The 24224-nt window shown below is 50.6% G+C and overlaps 1 protein-coding gene across 1 annotated transcript in view; it reads right to left on the bottom strand.

The window, feature by feature from the left end:
• Positions 1 to 21532, bottom strand: part of LOC143800504 (vomeronasal type-2 receptor 26-like) — a 51861-nt gene extending 30329 nt beyond the window's left edge. Inside the window, exon 1 of the mRNA XM_077281193.1 lies at positions 21526 to 21532. Coding sequence (XP_077137308.1) covers positions 21526 to 21532 — 7 coding nt within the window. The remainder of the gene's footprint in view (positions 1 to 21525) is intronic.
• Positions 21533 to 24224: the final 2692 nt, after the last annotated feature.

The raw sequence follows: 24224 nt of genomic DNA, 5'->3' as shown, positions 1-24224 counted from the left end.
TCACACAGAGGACACATTTTAGACGTGTTTTCAGTTCCACATGTGCGAGGAGAATACGTTTATGAGCCACCTTGCACACATGCAGCATTACCGCTGTACGAGGTGGCTGTAAAACGTACAAACGCCTGGGGGAGGGGGGACAGGTTCCCTTCAATTTCAGTTCTTGTGTCTGCGTGGCTTTTGCAGGACACGTTGCCGGCTACACAGCAGGGGAACAGCTGGCGGTGCTGGACCCCACTGACACATTGGCTGGTGTTTTTCTCTGTGCAGCTAGCAGTACCGGGCCCCAACTGGCGGTGTTAGAGCCCAGGGTCAGCAGGAGGAGGAGCAGGAGGAGGAGCAAGGGGGAGGGGAGTGTAGGCCGAAGCCTGCACTGGCGGCAGCTTTGGGTCTGTTGTGCCTGCGTGGCGGTCGCAGGACACGTTGCCGGCTGCACAGCAGGGGAACAGCTGGCGGTGCTGAACCCCACTGACACATTGGCGAGGTGTTTGGCTCTGTGCAGCCAGCACTTCCGGACAGCAACTAGCGTTGTTGGAGCCCGGGCTCTGCCGGTGGAGCAGAGTGTAGGCCGAAGCCTAATTGAACCGATTTCAAAGGTAACCTTTAACCCCCCCTCAGGGGTTACAAACTAGAAGAGCCACAGCTTATGCAGCAGTACTGCCGCACAAGTCAAAGGTTGCTCTTTTAATTTTTCTCCTTGCACACGCCGAATGAAACACGTATAACATTTAGCCCTTTATACAGTCAAACTGTGTTGGAGGCGCGAGTTCCCTTCGTAATGAGACGCAGCACAGATGTCAAGAATCCCACCTTGGTGCTGGGTGCAGCCTCCTGAGCGTTGTTATTTGCTGTACAGGAGTCTGCGCTGTCGTGTTATCCCCTGGCCTAGCGCTGTTAGCGCTGCCCATCTTCTGACATCATGTAATGTCGGCCTGTGCGGTTCGCGATGACCATGAATCCCAGCCCCGCAGTGTCTTAACATTGTTAAAACACTGCGGGTCTGGGATTCATGGCCTGGCGCAGCACATATGTTCGCCTCTCACACTCGGGTCCTTACACCCGCTTCAGACTGTGTGGCGTCAGCTGATCCCTTATCGCATGCCACGGCCATGAAGCCGCACAGTCTGAAGAAGGCGGAAGGAGATGAGTGACAACAGGCGAAGATATGCACTGCTCATGCCCATCAATCACACCCTCGCAGTCCCAATAAATAAGACACCGAGGGGTGTTGTGTGGGTCAGGGCGGCCGCAGAGGCGCAGGCAGCCAAACAATGATGCCAGAAGACGGGCAGCGCTACCAAGGGGGTTGCAGCGTGTCATTACAAAGGAAAGTCACACCACCGGGACGGTTAAATGGTCACACAGAGGACACATTTTAGACGTGTTTTCAGTTCCACATGTGCGAGGAGAATACGTTTATGAGCCACCTTGCACACATGCAGCATTACCGCTGTACGAGGTGGCTGTAAAACGTACAAACGCCTGGGGGAGGGGGGACAGGTTCCCTTCAATTTCAGTTCTTGTGTCTGCGTGGCTTTTGCAGGACACGTTGCCGGCTACACAGCAGGGGAACAGCTGGCGGTGCTGGACCCCACTGACACATTGGCTGGTGTTTTTCTCTGTGCAGCTAGCAGTACCGTGCCCCAACTGGCGGTGTTAGAGCCCAGGGTCAGCAGGAGGAGGAGCAGGAGGAGGTGCAAGGTTTAGGGGAGTGTAGGCCGAAGCCTGCACTGGCGGCAGCTTTGGGTCTGTTGTGCCTGCGTGGCGGTCGCAGGACACGTTGCCGGCTGCACAGCAGGGGAACAGCTGGCGGTGCTGAACCCCACTGACACATTGGCGAGGTGTTTGGCTCTGTGCAGCCGGCACTTCCGGACAGCAACTAGCGTTGTTGGAGCCCGGGCTCTGCCGGTGGAGCAGAGTGTAGGCCGAAGCCTAATTGAACCGATTTCAAAGGTAACCTTTAACCCCCCCTCAGGGGTTACAAACTAGAAGAGCCACAGCTTATGCAGCAGTAGTGCCACACAAGTCAAAGGTTGCTCTTTTAATTTTTCTCCTTGCACACGCCGAATGAAACACGTATAACATTTAGCCCTTTATACAGTCAAACTGTGTTGGAGGCGCGAGTTCCCTTCGTAATGAGACGCAGCACAGATGTCAAGAATCCCACCTTGGTGCTGGGTGCAGCCTCCTGAGCGTTGTTATTTGCTGTACAGGAGTCTGCGCTGTCGTGTTATCCCCTGGCCTAGCGCTGTTAGCGCTGCCCATCTTCTGACATCATGTAATGTCGGCCGGTCCATCTTCTGACATCATGTAATGTCGGCCGGTGCGGTTCGCGATGACCATGAATCCCAGCCCCGCAGTGTCTTAACATTGTTAAAACACTGCGGGTCTGGGATTCATGGCCTGGCGCAGCACATATGTTCGCCTCTCACACTCGGGTCCTTACACCCGCTTCAGACTGTGCGGCGTCAGCTGATCCCTTATCGCATGCCACGGCCATGAAGCCGCACAGTCTGAAGAAGGCGGAAGGAGATGAGTGACAACAGGCGAAGATATGCACTGCTCATGCCCATCAATCACACCCTCGCAGTCCCAATAAATAAGACACCGAGGGGCGTTGTGTGGGTCAGGGCGGCCGCAGAGGCGCAGGCAGCCAAACAATGATGCCAGAAGACGGGCAGCGCTACCAAGGGGGTTGCAGCGTGTCATTACAAAGGAAAGTCACACCACCGGGACGGTTAAATGGTCACACAGAGGACACATTTTAGACGTGTTTTCAGTTCCACATGTGCGAGGAGAATACGTTTATGAGCCACCTTGCACACATGCAGCATTACCGCTGTATGAGGTGGCTGTAAAACGTACAAACGCCTGGGGGAGGGGGGACAGGTTCCCTTCAATTTCAGTTCTTGTGTCTGCGTGGCTTTTGCAGGACACGTTGCCGGCTACACAGCAGGGGAACAGCTGGCGGTGCTGGACCCCACTGACACATTGGCTGGTGTTTTTCTCTGTGCAGCTAGCAGTACCGGGCCCCAACTGGCGGTGTTAGAGCCCAGGGTCAGCAGGAGGAGGAGCAGGAGGAGGAGCAAGGGGGAGGGGAGTGTAGGCCGAAGCCTGCACTGGCGGCAGCTTTGGGTCTGTTGTGCCTGCGTGGCGGTCGCAGGACACGTTGCCGGCTGCACAGCAGGGGAACAGCTGGCGGTGCTGAACCCCACTGACACATTGGCGAGGTGTTTGGCTCTGTGCAGCCAGCACTTCCGGACAGCAACTAGCGTTGTTGGAGCCCGGGCTCTGCCGGTGGAGCAGAGTGTAGGCCGAAGCCTAATTGAACCGATTTCAAAGGTAACCTTTAACCCCCCCTCAGGGGTTACAAACTAGAAGAGCCACAGCTTATGCAGCAGTAGTGCCGCACAAGTCAAAGGTTGCTCTTTTAATTTTTCTCCTTGCACACGCCGAATGAAACACGTATAACATTTAGCCCTTTATACAGTCAAACTGTGTTGGAGGCGCGAGTTCCCTTCGTAATGAGACGCAGCACAGATGTCAAGAATCCCACCTTGGTGCTGGGTGCAGCCTCCTGAGCATTGTTATTTGCTGTACAGGAGTCTGCGCTGTCATGTTATCCCCTGGCCTAGCGCTGTTAGCGCTGCCCATCTTCTGACATCATGTAATGTCGGCCGGTGCGGTTCGCGATGACCATGAATCCCAGCCCCGCAGTGTCTTAACATTGTTAAAACACTGCGGGTCTGGGATTCATGGCCTGGCGCAGCACATATGTTCGCCTCTCACACTCGGGTCCTTACACCCGCTTCAGACTGTGCGGCGTCAGCTGATCCCTTATCGCATGCCACGGCCATGAAGCCGCACAGTCTGAAGAAGGCGGAAGGAGATGAGTGACAACAGGCGAAGATATGCACTGCTCATGCCCATCAATCACACCCTCGCAGTCCCAATAAATAAGACACCGAGGGGCGTTGTGTGGGTCAGGGCGGCCGCAGAGGCGCAGGCAGCCAAACAATGATGCCAGAAGACGGGCAGCGCTACCAAGGGGGTTGCAGCGTGTCATTACAAAGGAAAGTCACACCACCGGGACGGTTAAATGGTCACACAGAGGACACATTTTAGACGTGTTTTCAGTTCCACATGTGTGAGGAGAATACGTTTATGAGCCACCTTGCACACATGCAGCATTACCGCTGTACGAGGTGGCTGTAAAACGTACAAACGCCTGGGGGAGGGGGGACAGGTTCCCTTCAATTTCAGTTCTTGTGTCTGCGTGGCTTTTGCAGGACACGTTGCCGGCTACACAGCAGGGGAACAGCTGGCGGTGCTGGACCCCACTGACACATTGGCTGGTGTTTTTCTCTGTGCAGCTAGCAGTACCAGGCCCCAACTGGCGGTGTTAGAGCCCAGGGTCAGCAGGAGGAGGAGCAGGAGGAGGAGCAAGGGGGAGGGGAGTGTAGGCCGAAGCCTGCACTGGCGGCAGCTTTGGGTCTGTTGTGCCTGCGTGGAGGTCGCAGGACACGTTGCCGGCAGCACAGCAGGGGAACAGCTGGCGGTGCTGAACCCCACTGACACATTGGCGAGGTGTTTGGCTCTGTGCAGCCAGCACTTCCGGACAGCAACTAGCGTTGTTGGAGCCCGGGCTCTGCCGGTGGAGCAGAGTGTAGGCCGAAGCCTAATTGAACCGATTTCAAAGGTAACCTTTAACCCCCACTCAGGTGTTACAAAGTAGAAGAGCCACAGCTTATGCAGCAGTAATGCTGCACAAGTCAAAGGTTGCTCTTTTAATTTTGCTCCTTGCACACGCTGAAAGGAACACGTATAACATTTAGGCCCTTACACAGTCAAACTGATTTTGAGGCGTGAGTTCCCTTCGTAAAGAGACGCAGTACAGCTGGCAAAAATGCCACCTTGGTGCTTGGCGCGGCCTCCTGAGCATCGTTATTTGTTGCACAGGAGTCTGCGCTGTCGTGTTATCCCTTGGCCTTGCGCTGTTAGTGCTGCCCATCCTCTGACATCATGTAATGTCGGCCGTTGCGGTTTGCGATGACCATGAATCCCAGCCCCGCAGTGTCTTAACATTGTTAAAACACTGCGGGGCTGGGATTCATGGCCTGGTGCAGTACATATGTTCGCCTCTCGCTTGGTTTCTTACACCCGCTTCAGACTATGCGGCGTCAGCTGATCCCTTATCGCATGCCACGGCCATGAAGCCGCACAGTCCGAAGAAGGCGGAAGGAGATGAGGGACAGGCGAAGAAATGCACCGTTCATGCCCATCAATCACACCCTCGCAGTCCAAATAAATAAGACACCGAGGGGCGTTGTGTGGGGCAAGGCGGCCGCAGAGGCGCAGGCAGCCAAACAATGATGCCAGAAGATGGGCAGCGGTACCAAGGAGCTTGTTGCGTGTCAATACAAAGGAAAATCACACCTGAGGGACATTTTAATGGTCGCAGAGGACTCATTTTAGACGTGTTCAGTTCCCCATGGGCAAGGAGAATAAGTTTCTGAGCCACCTTGCACACATGCAGCATTACTGTCGTACAAGGTGGCTGTAAAACGTAGAAACACCTGGGGGAGTGGGGACAGGTTTCCTTCAATTCCAGTTCTTGTGTCTGCGTGGCTGTTGCAGGACATGTTGCTGGCTGCACAGCAGGGGAACAGCTGGCGGTGCTGAACCCCACTGACACATTGGCTGGTGTTTTTCTCTGTGCAGCTAGCACATCTGGGCCCCAACAGGCGGTGTTAGAGCCCAGGGTCAGCAGGAGGAGGAGAGGGAGCAGAGTGTAGGCCGAAGCCTGCACTGGAGCAAGTTGAAAGGGAAACTTTATTCCCCCCCCAGGCGTTTGTAGCTGAAAGAGCCATCGTGTACAGCACTAATGCTGGAAAAGGTAAACTTAGCTCTTTTAATTATGGTCCTTGCACATGCTGAACCTAACACTTATGAAAAGTGTCCCCTCCTACCGTGATACCGTCCGGTAGGTGGAACTTTCCTTTGTGATGTGACGCAGCACAGCCGTCATTCTTACCCCCTTGGCGCCGTGCGCCGCCTCCTCAGCGTTGTTTGAATCAGTCCTGGAGCCTGCGCTGTTAGGTTAGCCCTTGGCCATGCACACATTTTGCGCTGCCCATCTTCTGACATCATTTGGTGTCAGGCTGGCTGCGCCTGTGCGGCCGCGCTGGCCGAGATCCCGCCTCGTACTGTCTTCTGATTTAATCCCACTGGGGGCCAGAGATCCGTGGCCATGCGCAGTGCATATCCTCGCCTCTCACTCCCCTCCCTACGGCTTCTTCAGACTGTGTGGTGTCACGGCCGTGGCATGCTATTAGGGACCAGCTGACACCGCACAGTTTGAAGAAGCCGTAGGGAGATGAGTGAGAGGTGGAGGTTCAGATATGCACTGCGCATGTCCATGGATCTCAGGCCCCCAGTGGGATTAAATCAGAAGACAGTACGAGGCGGGATCTCGGCCAGCGCGGCCGCACAGGCGCAGCCAGCCTGACACCAAATGATGTCAGAAGATGGGCAGCGCAAAATGTGTGCATGGCCAAGGGCTAACCTAACAGCGCAGGCTCCGGGACTGATTCAAACAACGCTGAGGAGGCGGCGCATGGCGCCAAGGGGGTAAGAATGACGGCTGTGCTGCGTCACATCACAAAGGAAAGTTCCACCTACCGGACAGTATCACGGTAGGAGGGGACACTTTTCATAAGTGTTAGGTTCAGCATGTGCAAGGAACACCACGAAAAGAGGCACTTTTTCCCTTTGCATCATTACTGCTGCACAAGGTGGCTCCTTCAGTAACAAACGCCTGGGGGGGGGGACAGGTTCCCTTAAATTTAACTTGTTGTGCCTGCGTGGCGGTCGCAGTACACGTTGCCGTATACACAGCAAGGGAACAGCTGACGTTACTGAACCCCAATAACAGAGGAGGGACTGTTGGGACTGTGCGTACAGCACTGCCAGGCAACAACTAGCGGTGTTGGAGCCCAGGGACAGGTGGAGGAGGAGGAGGTAGGAGGAGGTAGGAGGGATTGCCACACACACAGCAGGGGAACAGCTGACGTTACTGAACCCCAATAACAGAGGAGGGACTGTCGGGACTGTGCGTACAGCACTACCAGGCAACAACTAGCGGTGTTGGAGCCCAGGGACAGGTGGAGGAGGAGGAGGTAGGAGGAGGTAGGAGGGATTGCCACACACACACAGCAGGGGAACAGCTGACGTTACTGAACCCCAATAACAGAGGAGGGACTGTTGACTGTGCGTACAGCACTACCGGACGGCAACTAGCGGTGTTGGAGCCCAGGGACAGGTGGAGGAGGAGGAGGTGGAGGAGGTAGGAGGAGGTAGGAGGGATTGCCACACACACCGCAGGGGAACAGCTGTCGTTACTGAACCCCAATAACAGAGGAGGGACTGTTGACTGTGCGGACAGCACTTCTGGACGGCAACTAGCGGTGTTGGAGCCCAGGGACAGGTGGAGGAGGAGGAGGTAGGAGGAGGTAGGAGGGATTGCCACACACACACAGCAGGGGAACAGCTGACGTTACTGAACCCCAATAACAGAGGAGGGACTGTTGACTGTGCGTACAGCACTACCGGACGGCAACTAGCGGTGTTGGAGCCCAGGGACAGGTGGAGGAGGAGGAGGTGGAGGAGGTAGGAGGAGGTAGGAGGGATTGCCACACACACAGCAGGGGAACAGCTGACGTTACTGAACCCCAATAACAGAGGAGGGACTGTTGACTGTGCGTACAGCACTACCGGACGGCAACTAGCGGTGTTGGAGCCCAGGGACAGGAGGGGGAGGTGGAGGTGGAGGAGATAGGAGGGATTGCCACACACACAGCAGGGGAACAGCTGACGTTACTGAACCCCAATAACAGAGGAGGGACTGTCGGGACTGTGCGTACAGCACTACCAGGCAACAACTAGCGGTGTTGGAGCCCAGGGACAGGTGGAGGAGGTGGAGGAGGTAGGAGGAGGTAGGAGGGATTGCCACACACACAGCAGGGGAACAGCTGACGTTACTGAACCCCAATAACAGAGGAGGGACTGTCGGGACTGTGCGTACAGCACTACCAGGCAACAACTAGCGGTGTTGGAGCCCAGGGACAGGTGGAGGAGGAGGAGGTAGGAGGAGGTAGGAGGGATTGCCACACACACACAGCAGGGGAACAGCTGACGTTACTGAACCCCAATAACAGAGGAGGGACTGTTGACTGTGCGTACAGCACTACCAGGCAACAACTAGCGGTGTTGGAGCCCAGGGACAGGAGGGGGAGGTGGAGGTGGAGGAGATAGGAGGGATTGCCACACACACAGCAGGGGAACAGCTGACGTTACTGAACCCCAATAAAAGAGGAGGGACTGTTGGGACTGTGCGTACAGCACTACCAGGCAACAACTAGCGGTGTTGGAGCCCAGGGACAGGTGGAGGAGGTGGAGGAGGTAGGAGGAGGTAGGAGGGATTGCCACACACACAGCAGGGGAACAGCTGACGTTACTGAACCCCAATAACAGAGGAGGGACTGTTGGGACTGTGCGGACAGCACTTCTGGACGGCAACTAGCGGTGTTGGAGCCCAGGGACAGGAGGGGGAGGTGGAGGAGATAGGAGGGATTGCCACACACACAGCAGGGGAACAGCTGACGTTACTGAACCCCAATAACAGAGGAGGGACTGTTGACTGTGCGTACAGCACTACCAGGCAACAACTAGCGGTGTTGGAGCCCAGGGACAGGAGGAGAAGCAGAGGAACACAATGTAGGCTGAAGCCTGATTGGAGAAAGTCGAAAGGGAACCTTTAACCCCCCCCAAGGCATTTGTAGCTGAAAGAGCCAGCTTGTGCAGCAAAAAAGATGCGAAAGGAAAAGGTGGCTCTTTTCATGATGCTCCTTGCAAACACAGAACTAAACACTTATAAAATGTGTCCCCTGATACCGTGTGACCGTCCCGGAGGTGGGACTTTCCTTCGTAATATGACGCAGCACAGCCGTCATTCCTACCTCCTTGGCGCCGTTCCCCGGCTCCTCAGCGTTGCTTGATTCCCTCCCGGAGCCTGCGCTGTTATGTTATCCCTTGGCCAGGCACACTTAGCGCTGCCCATCTTCTGACATCATTTGGTGTCAGGCTGGCTGCGCCTGTGCGGCCGCGCTGGCCGAGAGCCCGCCTCGCAGTGTCGTCTAATGTAATCCCACCGCGGGCCTGGGATCCGTGGCCATGCGCAGTGCATATCCTCGCCTCTCACTCCCCTCCCTATGGCTTCTTAAGACTGTGCGGTGTCACGGCCGTGGCATGCTATTAGGGACCAGCTGACACCGCACAGTCTGAAGAAGCCATAGGGAGATGAGTGAGAGGTGGAGGTTCAGATATGCACTGCGCATGTCCATGGATCTCAGGCCCCCAGTGGGATGAAATCAGAAGACACTGCGAGGCGGGCTCTCGGCCAGCGCGGCCGCACAGGCGCAGCCATCCTGACACCAAATGATGTCAGAAGTCGGGCAGCGCTAAGTGTGCCTGGCCAAGGGATAACATAACAGCGCAGGCTCCGGGACGTAATCAAACAACGCTGAGGAGCCGGGGCACGGCGCCAAGGGGGTAGGAATGATGGCTGTGCTGCATCATATTACGAAGGAAAGTCCCACCTCCGGGACGGTCACACGGTATCAGGGGACACATTTTATAAGTGTTAAGTTCTGCGTCTGCAAGGAGCTAAACAAAAATAGCTACCTTTTCCTTGTGCAGCATTACTGCTGCACAAGGTGGCTCTTTCAGTAACAAACGCCTTGGGGGGGGGGACAGGTTCCCTTACATTTCAGTTGTTGTGTCAGCGTGGCGGTCGCAGGACACATTGCCGGCTACACAGCTGGGGATCAGCTGACGTTACTGAAACCCAATAACACTGGGTCGTATGTTTTGACTGTGCAGACGGCACTTCTGAGCCTCAACTGGCGGTGTTGGAGCCCAGGAATTTAAGTTCGGGTGGTAGAAAGATGAACACAACAGGAGACCTGGATACTGTAGACAGTCACCTAATTATTTAATCAGGAAGAGGAGTGGCAAATTCCTGCGAGATCCAGGCCTTGTTCATTTTCAGGAAAGTAAGCCGGTCAACGTTATCGGAGGATAGTCGCATGCAACGGTCAGTTAGTACACCACCTGCAGCACTAAAGACACGTTCCGATAATACACTGGCCGCAGGGCAAGACAGCACCTCCAATGCATACTGGCTTAGCTCTGGCCATGTATCCAGCTTTGAGACCCAAAACTTGAAAGGGGAAGAGCCGTCTGGGAGTACAGCAAGAGGGCAAGACATGTAGTCTGTCACCATCTGACGGAACCGTTGCCTCCTGCTGACTGGAGCCGTCTGTGATGGTGTAGACTTTTGTGGCGGGCACAGAAAACTGTGCCACAGTTGGGCCATACTGGTCTTGCCTTGGGCAGAGGCACTGCTTCTGCTCCCTCTTTGTGCAGAGCCTCCACCACTGCGTGGACGCACTGAGCTGCTTTGGAATGCACTAGCAGCACTTCTCTCACTTGGAATGGAGAAGATGATGGAATTCACCAGTGTGTCTTAGTACTCCCGCATTTTTCGCTCCCGGTTCAACGGTGTGATGAAGCTTTCTACGTTGTCCCGGTAGCGAGGATCGAGGAGGGTAAACACCCAATATTCAGACATGTTGAGAATGTGGGCGATGCGGCGGTCGTTTCTCAGGCACTGCAGCATGTAATCCACCATGTGCTGCAGACTGCCAACTGCCCAAGAAACGCTGTCCCCTGCTGGAGGCGTGATCTCTGCCCGCTCGTCATCACCCCACCCTCGCTGTACACACTGACTACTGGACAATTGTGTAACTCCCTCCTCTGGACGGATGTCTTCCTCCTCCATTGACTCCTCCTCATCCTCCTCACAAACTGTCCCCTGCCTACGCATTTGTGAGGAACCACGTGGCGCTGACAGAAGAAGATGATGGAAATGCTGAATCCTCATCTTCCACCTCTTCCACAACATCATCCCTTAGCGCTTGCAGTGATTTTTCAAGCAGGCAGATAAGGGGGACAGTCATGCTGACTAGTGCATCATCTGCACTCGCCATCCGCGTGGAATAATCGAAGGGACGCAAAACCTGGCAGACGTCCTTCATAGTGGCCCACTCTGTGGTTGTGAAGTCTGTACGGCGCTGACTGCGACTTTTTTGCGCCTGAAGCAGCTGGTACTCCATTACAGCTTGCTGCTGCTCACACAACCGCTCCAACATATGTAACGTGGAATTCCACCTGGTAGGTAGGTCACATATGATGCGATGTTCCGGCAGGCGGTGTCGGCGCTGCAGAGCTGCAATGCGCGCTTTTGCCGTGCTGGAACGCCGCAAGTGAGCACACTCTAGGCGGACCTTGTGCAGCAGTGCATCAAGATCCGGATAGTCCCTCAGAAAACTCTGCATGACCAAATTGAGCACATGTGCCAGACATGGGATGTGAGTGAGGTTGCCGAGGCCCAGAGCTGCCACCAGATTTCGGCCATTATCACACACTACCATGCCTGGCTGGAGATTCGCTGGCACAAACCACACATCGCTCTCCTGCTTGATGGCATTCCAGAGCTCCTGCGCTGTGTGGCTTCGATTCCCCAAAGAAATTAATTTCAAGACGGCCTGTTGACGTTTGGCCACGGCTGTGCTCATGTCGGTCGTAACAGGTACACGTTCATCACGGGTCCATGTGGAGGTGGACTGTGACGGCTCCTGCAGCGATGATTCTGAGGAACTGGTGTAGGAGGAGGAGTCAATGCGTACAGAATGGATTCCTGCAATCCTTGGAGTGGGCAGGACACGTCCTGCGCCACTCGCACGGTCTGTACCCGGCTCAACGACATTAACCCAATGGGCAGTGAGGGAAAGGTATCGCCCCTGTCCATGGTGACTGGTCCACGCATCGGTGGTGAGGTGGACCTTGCTACTGACGGCGTTCAGTAGCGCGTGTTTTATGTGTCCCTCCACATGCTTGTGCAGGGCAGGGACGGCTTGCCTGCTGAAGTAAAAGCGGCTGGGCAGATTGTACTGTGGGACTGCCAATGACATCAAGTCACGGAAGCTGTCAGTCTCCACCAGCCTGAATGACAGCATTTCCAGTGACAGAAGTTTGGCAATGCCTGCAGTCAGAGCCTGTGCTCGTGGGTGGTTTGACGAGAAAGGCCGCCTTTTCTCCCATGCCTGTACTACCGATGGCTGTAGACTGGGCTGGGAGTGTGTGGATGACTGGGAAAGTGGTGCTGCGGGTGGAATTACAGCGGGTCTCTGGACAACAGGGCCAGAGGTTCTTCCACGGCGATCCTGGGAGGAAGCCGAACCAGCTGCGTGTGAGCTGGAGGAAGAGGCAACACAAGCTGAAGAGGTGGTAGCTGCCGCTGTTGGTTGGCCTAGCTCTTCAGTGTGTTTTTCTAACTCCGCCGGGTGCCTGGTGCGCACATGTTTCCACATGTTGGAGGTATTGAGGCTGCTGACATTTCTACCTCTTTTGACTTTCTGATGACACACCTTGCATTTGACATAGCAAATGTCATCTGCAACTGTGTCAAAAAAGGACCAGGCACTGCAAGTCTTGGGAGCGCCCTTTTTGGCTTTTGGAAGAGACATGCTCCTAACGGGTGCCAAAGCGGAGGCTGCAGGATCCGCAGTCTTCCCCCTCCCTCTCCCTCTTTGGGCCGTACGGGGAATCTCTTCCTCAGAGCTGCTCCCACCACCTTCCTGTCCCTCACGCCAAGATGGGTCAAGGACCTCATCATCTACACTACCCTCTGCCCCCAACTGCTCCTCCTGGGTAGTCTCAGCAGCAGAGCACGCACCAGTAAGTGGCACCTGAGTGTCATCATCAGCTGATGCGGCCTGCGATGTGGTGACCGGAGCCACTGGCCCACCCGCCTCTTCAGAGGAAGAGAGAAAAAGCTGTTGGGCATCACTGCACCCTGCCTCTTCTTCCATTTCTCCAATGCTGCTTGGCTGGCCCCCTGTTTCCAAGCCAAGAGATTCAGAGAACAGAAGTAGAGACGGCTCCTGTCCTGGGCTCTCTGTCTGCCTGGGCAATTTGGCAGGTGGTGAAGAGACAGATGGCTGCTCTCCAGTGCTCTGTGTCTGAGAGGATGTGGCGCTAATTGAAGTTGATGCATTAGCTGCCATCCATCCGACAACGGCTTCAATTTGGTCTTCACGCAGCAGCGGTGTACGGCGCTCTGCGACAAAGCTGCGCATGAATGACTGTTCCCTTGTGAAAGTGGGTGCTGATGAGTCACCGGTGCCCGCAGCGGGCACAGAATCCCCACGTCCCCTCCCTGCTCCGCGCCCACGCCCACGTGCCTTACTCACTGCCTTCTTCATCTTGGGTGACTGATAAAGATAAGCAGAAAAGTACTAACGGCTTTGTGTGCTTATTCCTGAACAACTCCTCCTAACAGGTATAAGAAACACTAATTTTCTAAAGTGTGGACTAGACTTTAATATGAGCTAATGTGGCCTACAGAAATGTAAAGTGGTGTGTTTGGTGAACTTTATTATTTATTTATTTTTTGGGGGCTGAACTGACAACAGAGAGAGCTGCAGTCACACGGAGACCGTGCAGACAGCCGTAAACGGCGCTGCAAGGCCCAAAAACCCTCCTCTACGTTATCCTATGTAGTGTTTTTCCACAAGTTAGCTGGAGATGGGTGGAAAGACACTAATAGGAATTTTTTGAAAAAATGTGCAGCAGCCTGCACTACTTAAAACAAAATGAAAATTGATTTTGCGGTATGACGCAGTGAACAACCCTGAGCTGGAGACAACCAGGCTATGGCTGCTCACAGACTACAGGGCGAGCTGCAGTCACACGGAGACCGTGCAGACAGCCGTAAACGGCGCTGCAAGGCCCAAAAACCCTCCTCTACGTTATCCTATGTAGTGTTTTTCCACAAATTAGCTGGAGACGGGTGGAAAGACACTAATAGGATTTTTTGTTAAAACTTAGCAGCAGACTACACTACTTGGAAAAAAAAAAAAAAAAAAGAACAATATGAGGCAATGAACCACCCTCCCTGAACTGAATACAACCAGCAATGGATGGCCTATGTGGCTGCACTCAGACTAGAGAGTGGGCTGCACTCACACACACACACACACACACAGACCTTGCAGATCGCTGTGAAAACAGCGCTACAAGGCAAAAGCAAGGTGAATAGTAGGTGAACACAGCGGTTGCTAAATTAGCCTTTGGAAAGCACAAAGAAGCAAATCGCTATCTCTAAACTGTCCCTCAGTCAGCAAACAGCGTCCTGTCACTAACTGAATTCACAGCAGAGTGATCGCAAAATGGCGCCAGCGACTTTTAAACTGCATCATGACATCATTTCAGCAGCCAATCACAGCCATGCCAGTAGTTTCATGCCCTCCATGCTGAACAGGATGTGCCCACACTTGAAATCATTCTCATTGGCTGAATTTGTGCATTTTGAATCTGGGAACTTCCGATTCCGGTATCCGATACACGGCAAGTATCGGAATCCCGGTATCGGAATTCCGATACCGCAAGTATTGGCCGATACCCGATACTTGCGGTATCGGAATGCTCAACACTATGCACGATTTAATGGAAATCTGAAGTGAGAAAATAAATGTTCAATTTTTTTTAAAAATGGCATATTTTAAAAGACATTTATTTTCCCATGAGTTCAGAAATGTCCTCAAAGTGGCACAAATCTAAAATATAATGCTAGGACAGATGGTAGTGCCTGGAAATGCAGGAACAATATTGAGATTTTGACTTTAAATGCTTTTTCCTTATATGTTATGAGGACCCCATATTGATTTACACAGGTTTTGCATTTTCAGAATAATAAAATACATTTTATAAAGACTCCATTTTGAAAATTACATCCTTTATTTTTTTTAAAGTTAAAGGGGTTTTCCCACAAACAAAGTAAACTTTAGTCAATAGATACAATCTATATGACCAAGCTGACAACCAATAGAGACATGTAAACATAATGAATATGTAAAATCAATATAAGTGGACAGTACCCCTAAAGAGATGTCAAATATTATTTAACAAAGAAAAAGGTGCAATACTGTCACTCGTATGTCCCGCAGATGACACAGCATATGAGTACAATGGGATGGAAAAAGGAGAGGAAGGTCCTAACAGTCAGAAGCAGGGGATGGGACACTTCCTGACCCAAGCTTGTGTCTGTCCCTAAGCTTCCCTAATGCCCTATGTGGGTCCTTCCTCCTGCCGCCGTCACATGTGCGTACCTCTACTAACCCTGGCTAGTGCACTGGCCGGCAAGGATGCTAGCCTCGCCACTACAGATTATATTTCCTGGGGAAAGAGACATAGAAGGGACAGAAGAAAAGGATACAAGTCAGTTCAGAATGTGCTGCTAAGCTCCACAGCAGCAGAGTAAATGACACCAGGAAAACATGACTCCTACATCAGGAATAACACAGTCACAGGTAAACTCGACATGCCTAGCTGGTCTGCATAGATGAAAACTCTACAATCAGCTGATAGGTCATGTGATTATTTAACCCCTTTCTGACATCGGACGTAATCCGTCCATGTGACCTGGGCCTGTTTGACCATGGATGGAATATTACGTCATTTGTTTAATGTAACACTGCGACACTTCGACACTGCGAAGTGCCATCTTACCTGTGGGTAGATGGTCCCGTCATCCTGGAGGTGTTGCAGCCCATCCGCACTCACGATAGCTGTGATTGGCTGTTCAATTTTGAACAGCCAGTCGCAGCCTCTCTCATTGTTTCAGCAATCAGATTGCCTGAAACAGTGATGTCCCAACCTAGAATTGACGACTGATGTAGTTGATCCTAGTCTGGTGCCTGGCAATGCCAGGCATTGCCAGAAACTGCTCTTATTGGCATGATCGACGATCACATAGATCACGCCAATTGCAGGGCACAGCCGCGATGTGACCGCGCTGTACCCTGCCGGTAACCTGCCTAGGATCGGAGCTGTAAGAGCACCAATATGCCAGGCATGGCCTAGAGCTGCTAATTGGCGCAATCGACCATTTCTTCCATGGCAACAATCACAGAGTAAAGCCACGGTGTGATAGCGCTGTGCCCTGCTGGTGACCTGCCGGTGACATGCCTAGGGTCGGAGATGTGAGCTCCGATCCTGGGCCCGTGCCTAGCAACACTGGCATCACCAGGGCCAGCTCTGATTGGTGTGATTGATGTCATCATCTATCACACCAATGACAGGGCACAGCAGCGATAGGACCGCTCTGCAACCTATCTGTGACAGCAATGCAGGTGCTCACACTAGTTGAGGATTCCCGCAGTGCAGACACTGCAGTATAGGATCTCCTGCTGTACTTGGCCTTTTGGTGCGCCAGAAGCCTGTGACACCACTATCCCTGCTGAAGAAAGAAGAAGACAAGTCAGAAGAAAGAAGAGAGACTACAACTGTAAGTGTTTTGATCCGTGATCCCTGCCTGATCTCTCTTCATCAACCCCAATCCCCCATCCCCCAATTCCTCCTTCCCTTTTCCCCTCTTTTTTACCCCCTCCACCCCTTTTGTGCCGCATTCATGCGCACATTTAGCAGCTGCTGAGCATTGATTGGTGATGCAGTTCACTGATCAACTCTTGTGCTCGCATTTCTTTTTCACCCCCTTTGCGCCATCTCAGTGTGCACATCCAGCAGCCGTTGAGCTTTGATTAGTGATGCAGTTCACTCATCAGAGCTCGTGTCTGCTGTTTTAGACACTTTTATTTTCTCCATCTCCGCGTGCACATCCAGCAGCCGCCGAACTTTAATAAGTGACGCAGTTCACTCATCAGAGCTCGTGTCTGCTGTTTTACACTTTTCTTTTCACAGACATTTTTTTCTCCCTGGTTGTGCTTTTTTTCTTTTAGATTTTTCTTTTCCGATAAAATTTTACACCAAGCACTATCCTCCCCACACACACACAAACAGTTAAAAATAAAGTACTGACACAATCATTATATTCATTAAAAAAGTCATCCCGCCCTTCCCCTTCGTCCTGCTCATCCCACCAATGCTATTCAGCGGAGAAGGCATATGCTCTCCTTGCCTACAACACTGATAGCGAGGGAGAGGAACACATATTTCCTTATTTCTCAGATTCGTCATCCTCTTCCTCCTCCTCATCTTCCTCCTCAGGTCCTGCTGAACCACCACACAGGTGTTCCAGGACAAAAGAGGAAGCAGCACCCACCATTCCAGAAGATGAACCAGCACACCCCATTACGGACCCCGCATGGACCTCGCCCCCCAAAAAAAAAATTACGAGTCACTAATTCCTAATTTTGTGGCAGAATCAGGAATCAAGTTTGACACCACTGGCCTCACAGAACTAGACAGAATCAAAGTATTTTTCTCTGAGGATTTTGTTAACCTCATGGTGGGCCAAACTAATTTATATGCTCATCAATTTTTGGCACAAAACCCCAGTTCATCATTTTCTAACTGGTCTCCTGTAGATGCAGTTGAAATGATGCAGTTTTGGGGCCTAGTCCTTCACATGGGGATCCTGAAGAAGCCAGAACTTCGGCAATATTGTAGTGTTGATGTTTTGTGGCCCGGTCAAAGCCCGGACGCATTTTGAGGCCTTCAAAAAATTCCTGCATTATACCGATAATTAACAGAGTCCCTCTCGAGATGACCCCAACTTTGACCGTCTGTTGAAAGTTCGACGGTCATCGAACACTTCAACAAAAAGTTTGCTGAAGTGTGCATGTACAAAGGGACATCTGCGTGGATGAGTCCTTAAATCATTTTAAGAGAAGGCTCAGATTCCATCAGTACCTGCCCAGCAAGAAGGCCAGGTATGGAATTAAACTCTATAAGCTGTGTGAGAGTACCTCAGGGTACACCCACAGGTTTAGAGTTAAAGAAGGGAAGGACACCAGGTTTGAACCCCATGAATGTCCCCGTGTCTTGGGAGTGAGTGGGAAAATTGTGTGGGATTTGGTGCACCCACTGCTGCATAAAGGTTGTCACCTCTACAACGATAACTTTTATACCAGCATCCCACTCTTCAAATCCATCTCTGAGTGAGGTATTACAGCCTGCGGTACTGTCCGCAAAAATCAGAGAGACCTCCCGAAGATGCTACTTGGGCAGATGCTCAGAAGGGCTGACAGCAGAGCCCAATGTAGCGAACAACTGCTGGTGGTCAAGTAGAAGGACAAAAGGGATGATGTTTTCTTGACCACTATACACGATGATGGTAGGAGTAGGTGCCAGTACTTCTGGAACTGAAGGTGCTTGTATCGTACCACATCAGCAATTCCATGGGGAGGTCTCGCAAACTGGAGAAAAAAAGGTAAGTTGCAAAAAAGGTACCAAGTGTTTTACAAAAGGGGAATACGAAAAGACACCATTTATCAACATGACACCTGCCCCAAAAACCTGGCCTGTGTATGAAAGAATGCTTCAAACTGTACCACACCTCCATGCACTACTAATTTACTTAAATTTAGATAACAGGAAGCAGTAGATTAGTTCCAAAAAGGGGCACTTGTTGGGCATTGCCACTGTTTAGTCACATCTAGATAAGTTCCTTGGGGGTCTAGTTTCCAAAAAGGGGCCCTTGTTGAGCATTGCTACTGTTTAAGCACATGTAGATAAGTTCCTTGGGGTCTAGTTTAAAAAATGTGGTCATTTGTGGGGGGTTTCTACTGTTTAGGCACATCAGGGGCTCTGAAAATGGAACATGACACCTGCAGACCATTCCATCAAATAGTGCATTTCAAAATGTCACTACTTCCCTTCCGAGCCCCGACATGTGACCAAACAATAGTTTTCTCCCACATGTGGGGTACCATCATACTCAAGACAAATTGTACAACAACTTTTGGGGTCAAATTTCTCCTGTTAGCCTTGCTAACATGAAAAATTTGGGGCAAAATATCATTTTTGTGGAGAAAAGTTTGTTTTTTTTCATGCCCGGGCATTATAAACATTAGTGAAATATTTTGGGGTTCAAAGTTCTCACCACACATCTAGATAAGCTCCATAGGGGGTCTAGTTTTCTAAATGGGGTCACATGTGGGGGTTTCCACTGTTAAGGCACATCAGGGGCTCTCCAAATGCAACATGGCGTCCGATCCCAATTCCAGCCAATTTTTTACTTGAAAAAGTCAAACAGCATTACTTCTCTTCCGAGCACTGCCGTGTGCCCAAACAGTGATTTCCCCCAACATATGTAGTTTCAGCATACTCAGGACAAATTGGGCAACAACTTTTGTGTTCAAAATTCTCCTGTTACCCTTGGGAAAATAAAAAATCTGGGACTAAAAGATCATTTTTGTGGAAAAAATATGATTTTTTTATTTTTACGCCCGGGAGTTATAAACTTTAGTGAAACAATGGGGGGTTCAAAGTGCTCACCACACATCTAGATAAGTTCCTTTGTGGTCTAATTTCCAAAATGGGGTCACTTGTGTGGGGTTTCCACTGTTTAGGCACATTAGGGGCTCTCCAAATGCGACATGGCGTCCAATCTGAATTCCAGACAATTTTGGTTTGAAAAAGTCAAACGGCGCTTCTTCCCTTCCGAGCCATGCTGTGCACCCAAACAGTAGTTTTCCCCCACATAAACGGTATCGGCGTACTCAAGAGAAATTGCACAACAACTTTATCTGTCTATTTTCTCTTTTTAACTTTGTGAAGATAAAAAAAAATTGCTAAATCATCATTTTTGTGACTAAAAAGTTAGTGATTTTTTCCTTACACGTTGCTTCTGCTCCTGTGAAACACCTGAAGGGATAATAAACTTCTTGACTGTGGTTTTGTTCAGCTTAAGGGGTGCAGTTTTTAGAATGGTGTCACTTTTCAGTATTTTCTGCCCCATAGACCCCTCAAAGTGACTTCAAATGTGAGGTGGTCCCTAAAAAAATGTTTTTGTAAATTTTGTTGTAGAAACTTTTAACCCTTATAACTTCCTAACCAAAAAAATTTTGTTTCCAAAATTGTGCTGATGTAAAGTAGACATGTGGGAAATGTTATTTATTAACTATCTTATATGACATATTTCTCTGTTTTAAGGACATAAAAATTCAAAGTTTGAAACTTGCAATATTTTCCAAATTTACACCAAATTTCCATTGTTTACAAATATAAACGCAAGCTATGTCGATGAAATTTTACCACTAGTGTGAAAAACAATATCACCAAAAAAATAGTCTCAGAATCGCCAAGATGCGTTGAAGAATTCCAGAGTTATTACCTCATAAAGGGACAGTGGTCAGAATTGTAAAAATTGGCCTGTTCATTAACGTGCAAACCACCCTCGAGGTTAAAGGGAGGTGGGAGTGGTTACCAACCAACATCAGGTGACCAGCCTAAAAGAAACTGCCAGCAAGAGACAGACATTAACTCTTGCTGGACCAAAGGAAAAAAAAAGTTTGATTTTCAGCAGACCCAGAGCTGCCATGAATCCCTTAATGATTTGTGACAAATTCTCAGATACAGATAATAATAAGTAGGTAATACAGAATCAAACCAATATAAGAGATATAAACTGTACACACTGCGCAATAAATCTCCATGTGCATAGCCACCTGAGTCAAATAGCTCATAGAAAAAAATCTAAATTTAATGTTTTTATTTGTTTTTTTTATACATTTTTGTGTTTGTTTTATAATAAATATTCATATTATTAAAATTTAGGAAGTGCAATCAATCTTTTGTACGTGACTTTCCTCTGCTTTAATCAATCATAATGTTGTCACATTTAGATTGAATTAATTTATGTTAAGATTTTTTACCTGTTACATTGGATATTTCCCCTTCTGAGCATTTCATGCATAGAAAGCAGCATTTATGTGGTCCTGGCTTTAGAGTTCTTTTGAAACCTGGAGGACACTGTTCAGAGCATGTAGACACGGGAACCTATAACAGTAGAAATCAGAGACAGAGATAGAAGTCAGAGATGTAAAATAAATAAGTAAAATCATCATAATAAATAACAAATGATTTGAAAAATTAAAAAATTATGGAAATTTGATTTTGATTACGTGATATTACGTTTTATTACGTTTTTTTGTTTTTTTTTTCCATTAATTTTCTGGTTACATTTTAAGTATTGTAAAAATAAACTAGATGGGCATTTCCTGAAGGAAACACATGGTGCTTGAACAGCGCTGCCAGCTTTACAGCAGTGTATCAGGTGTCGACTGTAGTAAAGTAAAGTTAGAATCTGAATGTTGCGTGTAGCGATGGCACAACCTGGGATGGGTTGTATATGCAGCCAATGGGAGTGATGTAGTGATGTCACCATCATATAAAATAGTTTTACTCTGAGGCAATTTTCATTAATCAGGCCACTAACATTTGTTATAGAAATCAGGGAACCTTGTCACATACACTTCTTATAGCAGTGCAGTGGTCCCTATTTACTCAATAAAATTGTACAATTAGTGGACTAGTTAGTCCTTAAGGTCCCTTCACACTGAATGATACTGCTGACGATTGCGACGCTGCAACGTCGCAAACCCGACATCGTAGCGTTGCAAGCGCAGCGGTCACTGTGAACAATTTTCTTCACTGGGAGTGTATGATGCATGACACCCCAGCGATGAAAACAGCCGGGACTGGGATCTGCCATGCTCAGGAATGCCCCTTGCGACGTTGTATCCCACTGTCACACGCAGCAATTGCCTCCGTCACAGCGGGGTATCGCTGAAACGTTATGGATCGGATGCTCGTTCAGTGTGATGGGGACCTTAGTAATGATAGCAACCATTTAATTGCAGCTGTACCACTGAAAAATAAAAATGGACAAAAGCGCATATCGCATTTTCATGGAAATATTTTGTGGACATTCTTGTGGTGCGAATCATCTTAGGTTGGTAAAAGCCAGAGCGACTGCAGAGTGCAGCCCCTCACAAGCCACTTTGGCATGGTGTGGCTCCTCAACAGCCACTATGATGTTGGGGCCTTTCAGGAGCCAGTCTGGCATGCGAGGCCTCTCAGGGGCCACTTTAGTATGTGAAGTCCAAGACCCACTTTGTTGTGTGGGCCCCCTCAGAAGCCAGTCTGGTTCCCAGGGCCCCTCAGAAACCACTGTGGTGCCAATGAACCTCAGGAGCAAGTCTGGCATGCAGGGCCCTGCCCCTGGGTAGCCATTTTGGCTCCTTGGTATCCACTTTGATGTGCAGGGCCCCTTGTTAGCCACTTTGGCCCCTTGGTAGCCATTTTGGCAAGCAGGAATCCTTGGTAGCCACTTTGGTGCACACAGCCCCTCTGTAGCCACTTTGGCCACTTGGTAGCAACTTTGGCACATTCGGCACGGCACCTCGGTAGCCACTTCAGCCACTTGGTAGCCACTTTGGCACATTTGGCACCTCGGTAGCCACTTTGCCACTTGGTAGCCACTTTAGCACATTCAGCACCTCGGTACCCACTTTTGCCACTTGGTAGCCACTTTGGCACATTTGGCACCTCGGTAGCCATTTTGGCCACTTGGTAGCCACTTTGGCCACTTGGTAGCCACTTTAGCACATTCGGAACCTCGGTACCCACTTTTGCCACTTGGTAGCCACTTTGGCACATTCGGCACCTCGGTAGCCACTTTGGCCACTTGGTAGCCACATTGGCATATTTGGCACCTTGGTAGCCACTTTGGCCACTTGGAAGCCACTTTGGCACATTCGGCACCTCGTTAGCCACTTTGGCCACGTGGTAGCCACTTTGGCACATTTGGCACCTTTGTAGCCACTTTGGCCACTTGGTAGCCAATTTTACCACTTGATAGCCACTTTGGCACATTCAGCACCTCGGTAGCCACTTTGGCCACTTGGTAGCCACTTTGGCACATTCTGCACCTCGGTAGCCATTTCTGCCACTTGGTAGCCGCTTTGGCACATTCAGCACCTCGGTAGCCACTTTGGCCACTTGGTAGCCACTTTGGCCACTTGATAGCCACTTTAGCACATTCGGCACCTCTGTAGCCACTTTATCCACCTGGTAGCCATTTTGGCACATTCGGCACCTTGGTAGCCACTTTTGCCACTTGGTATCCACTTTAGCACATTCGACACCTCGGTAGCCACTTTGGCCACTTGGTAGCCACATTGGCATATTCGGCACCTTAGTAGCCACTTTGGCCACTTGGTAGCCACTTTTGCATATTCGGCATCTCGGTAGCCACTTCGGCCACTTGGTAGCCACTTTGGCCACTTGGTGTTAGAGCTGGCGGAACGCACCGAGTATATTTAGATATTATTATTGGTGCGTTCACAGCCCGGGGTCCACCGTGCAGGAGACGAACATGCTGCTAGCAAATGGTGGTATAAGCGAACTCTGTTACTTCATAGAGTCGCACAGAAGGGAAAATGCTGTGCCCTGTTAGTGTCACAGGGGAACACAGCTGCCTAACAGAGCAAAAGCAATCAGTGGTCAGGGAGTAGCAAGCACACAAACTCCTCCTCTCCGGTGGAGCTGGAATTCTAATGGCTTTACGCCAGCCCTGAATTTACCATACAATCTCCTCACCAGAGGTACCGGTATTCTATTGGCTTATTTCAGCCGGACCCTGACCACAAGCAGACAAGACCACTGAATAGCTGAAGCTCATAACATAAGCTGATCCTAGCGCATGGTCATGCGGCCATGCAAACCTTACATAGCTGCAGCAGACAAGGACCTTCCAAGTGGTCCAATGGGAGCTTCTACAGGACCTGAGCGTGTGACCCCAGACCTCCAATGGAACGTATTCCCTTGGGCATGCTCAGTAGAAGGACAGCAGGACTTAGTCCCAGAAGTGACTCCTCGCTGCTGACCAGTATTGGCTATAATGGCAGAACCTGGAAGAACAGCAGTAACCAGGTGCAGAGTATCTGCCTGAGCCAGATGCTGGGACCGACGTCTCTGCAGAGCAGGCTCCACTGCGGCTGGAGGAGGATGGGAGATGGCTTGAGATTCCCCTTGTGTAGAGGCGGGAACTCAACACCTAACATTAACCCCCCTCCTAGAGCCCCCCTCCTTGGACCTCACTACGTTCGAAGGCAGCAATGAGCTGCGGAGCTCGAATATGCTCAGCAGGCTCTCAGGATCTGTCCTCTGGGCCATAACCCTTCCAATCCACCAAGTAAAATTTCTTGCCACGAACCACCTTGCACCCCAAAATAGTGTTCACCTCGTAATTGTCTGTAGATGACCCTGATGTCCCAGCAGATGACTCTGAAAACCGG

The sequence above is a fragment of the Ranitomeya variabilis genome, chromosome 1, assembly GCF_051348905.1.
Source record: "Ranitomeya variabilis isolate aRanVar5 chromosome 1, aRanVar5.hap1, whole genome shotgun sequence".
NCBI lineage: Eukaryota > Metazoa > Chordata > Amphibia > Anura > Dendrobatidae > Ranitomeya > Ranitomeya variabilis.
Note: the sequence above shows the minus strand (reverse complement) of the source record. Positions and strands in the feature narration are given on the sequence as shown.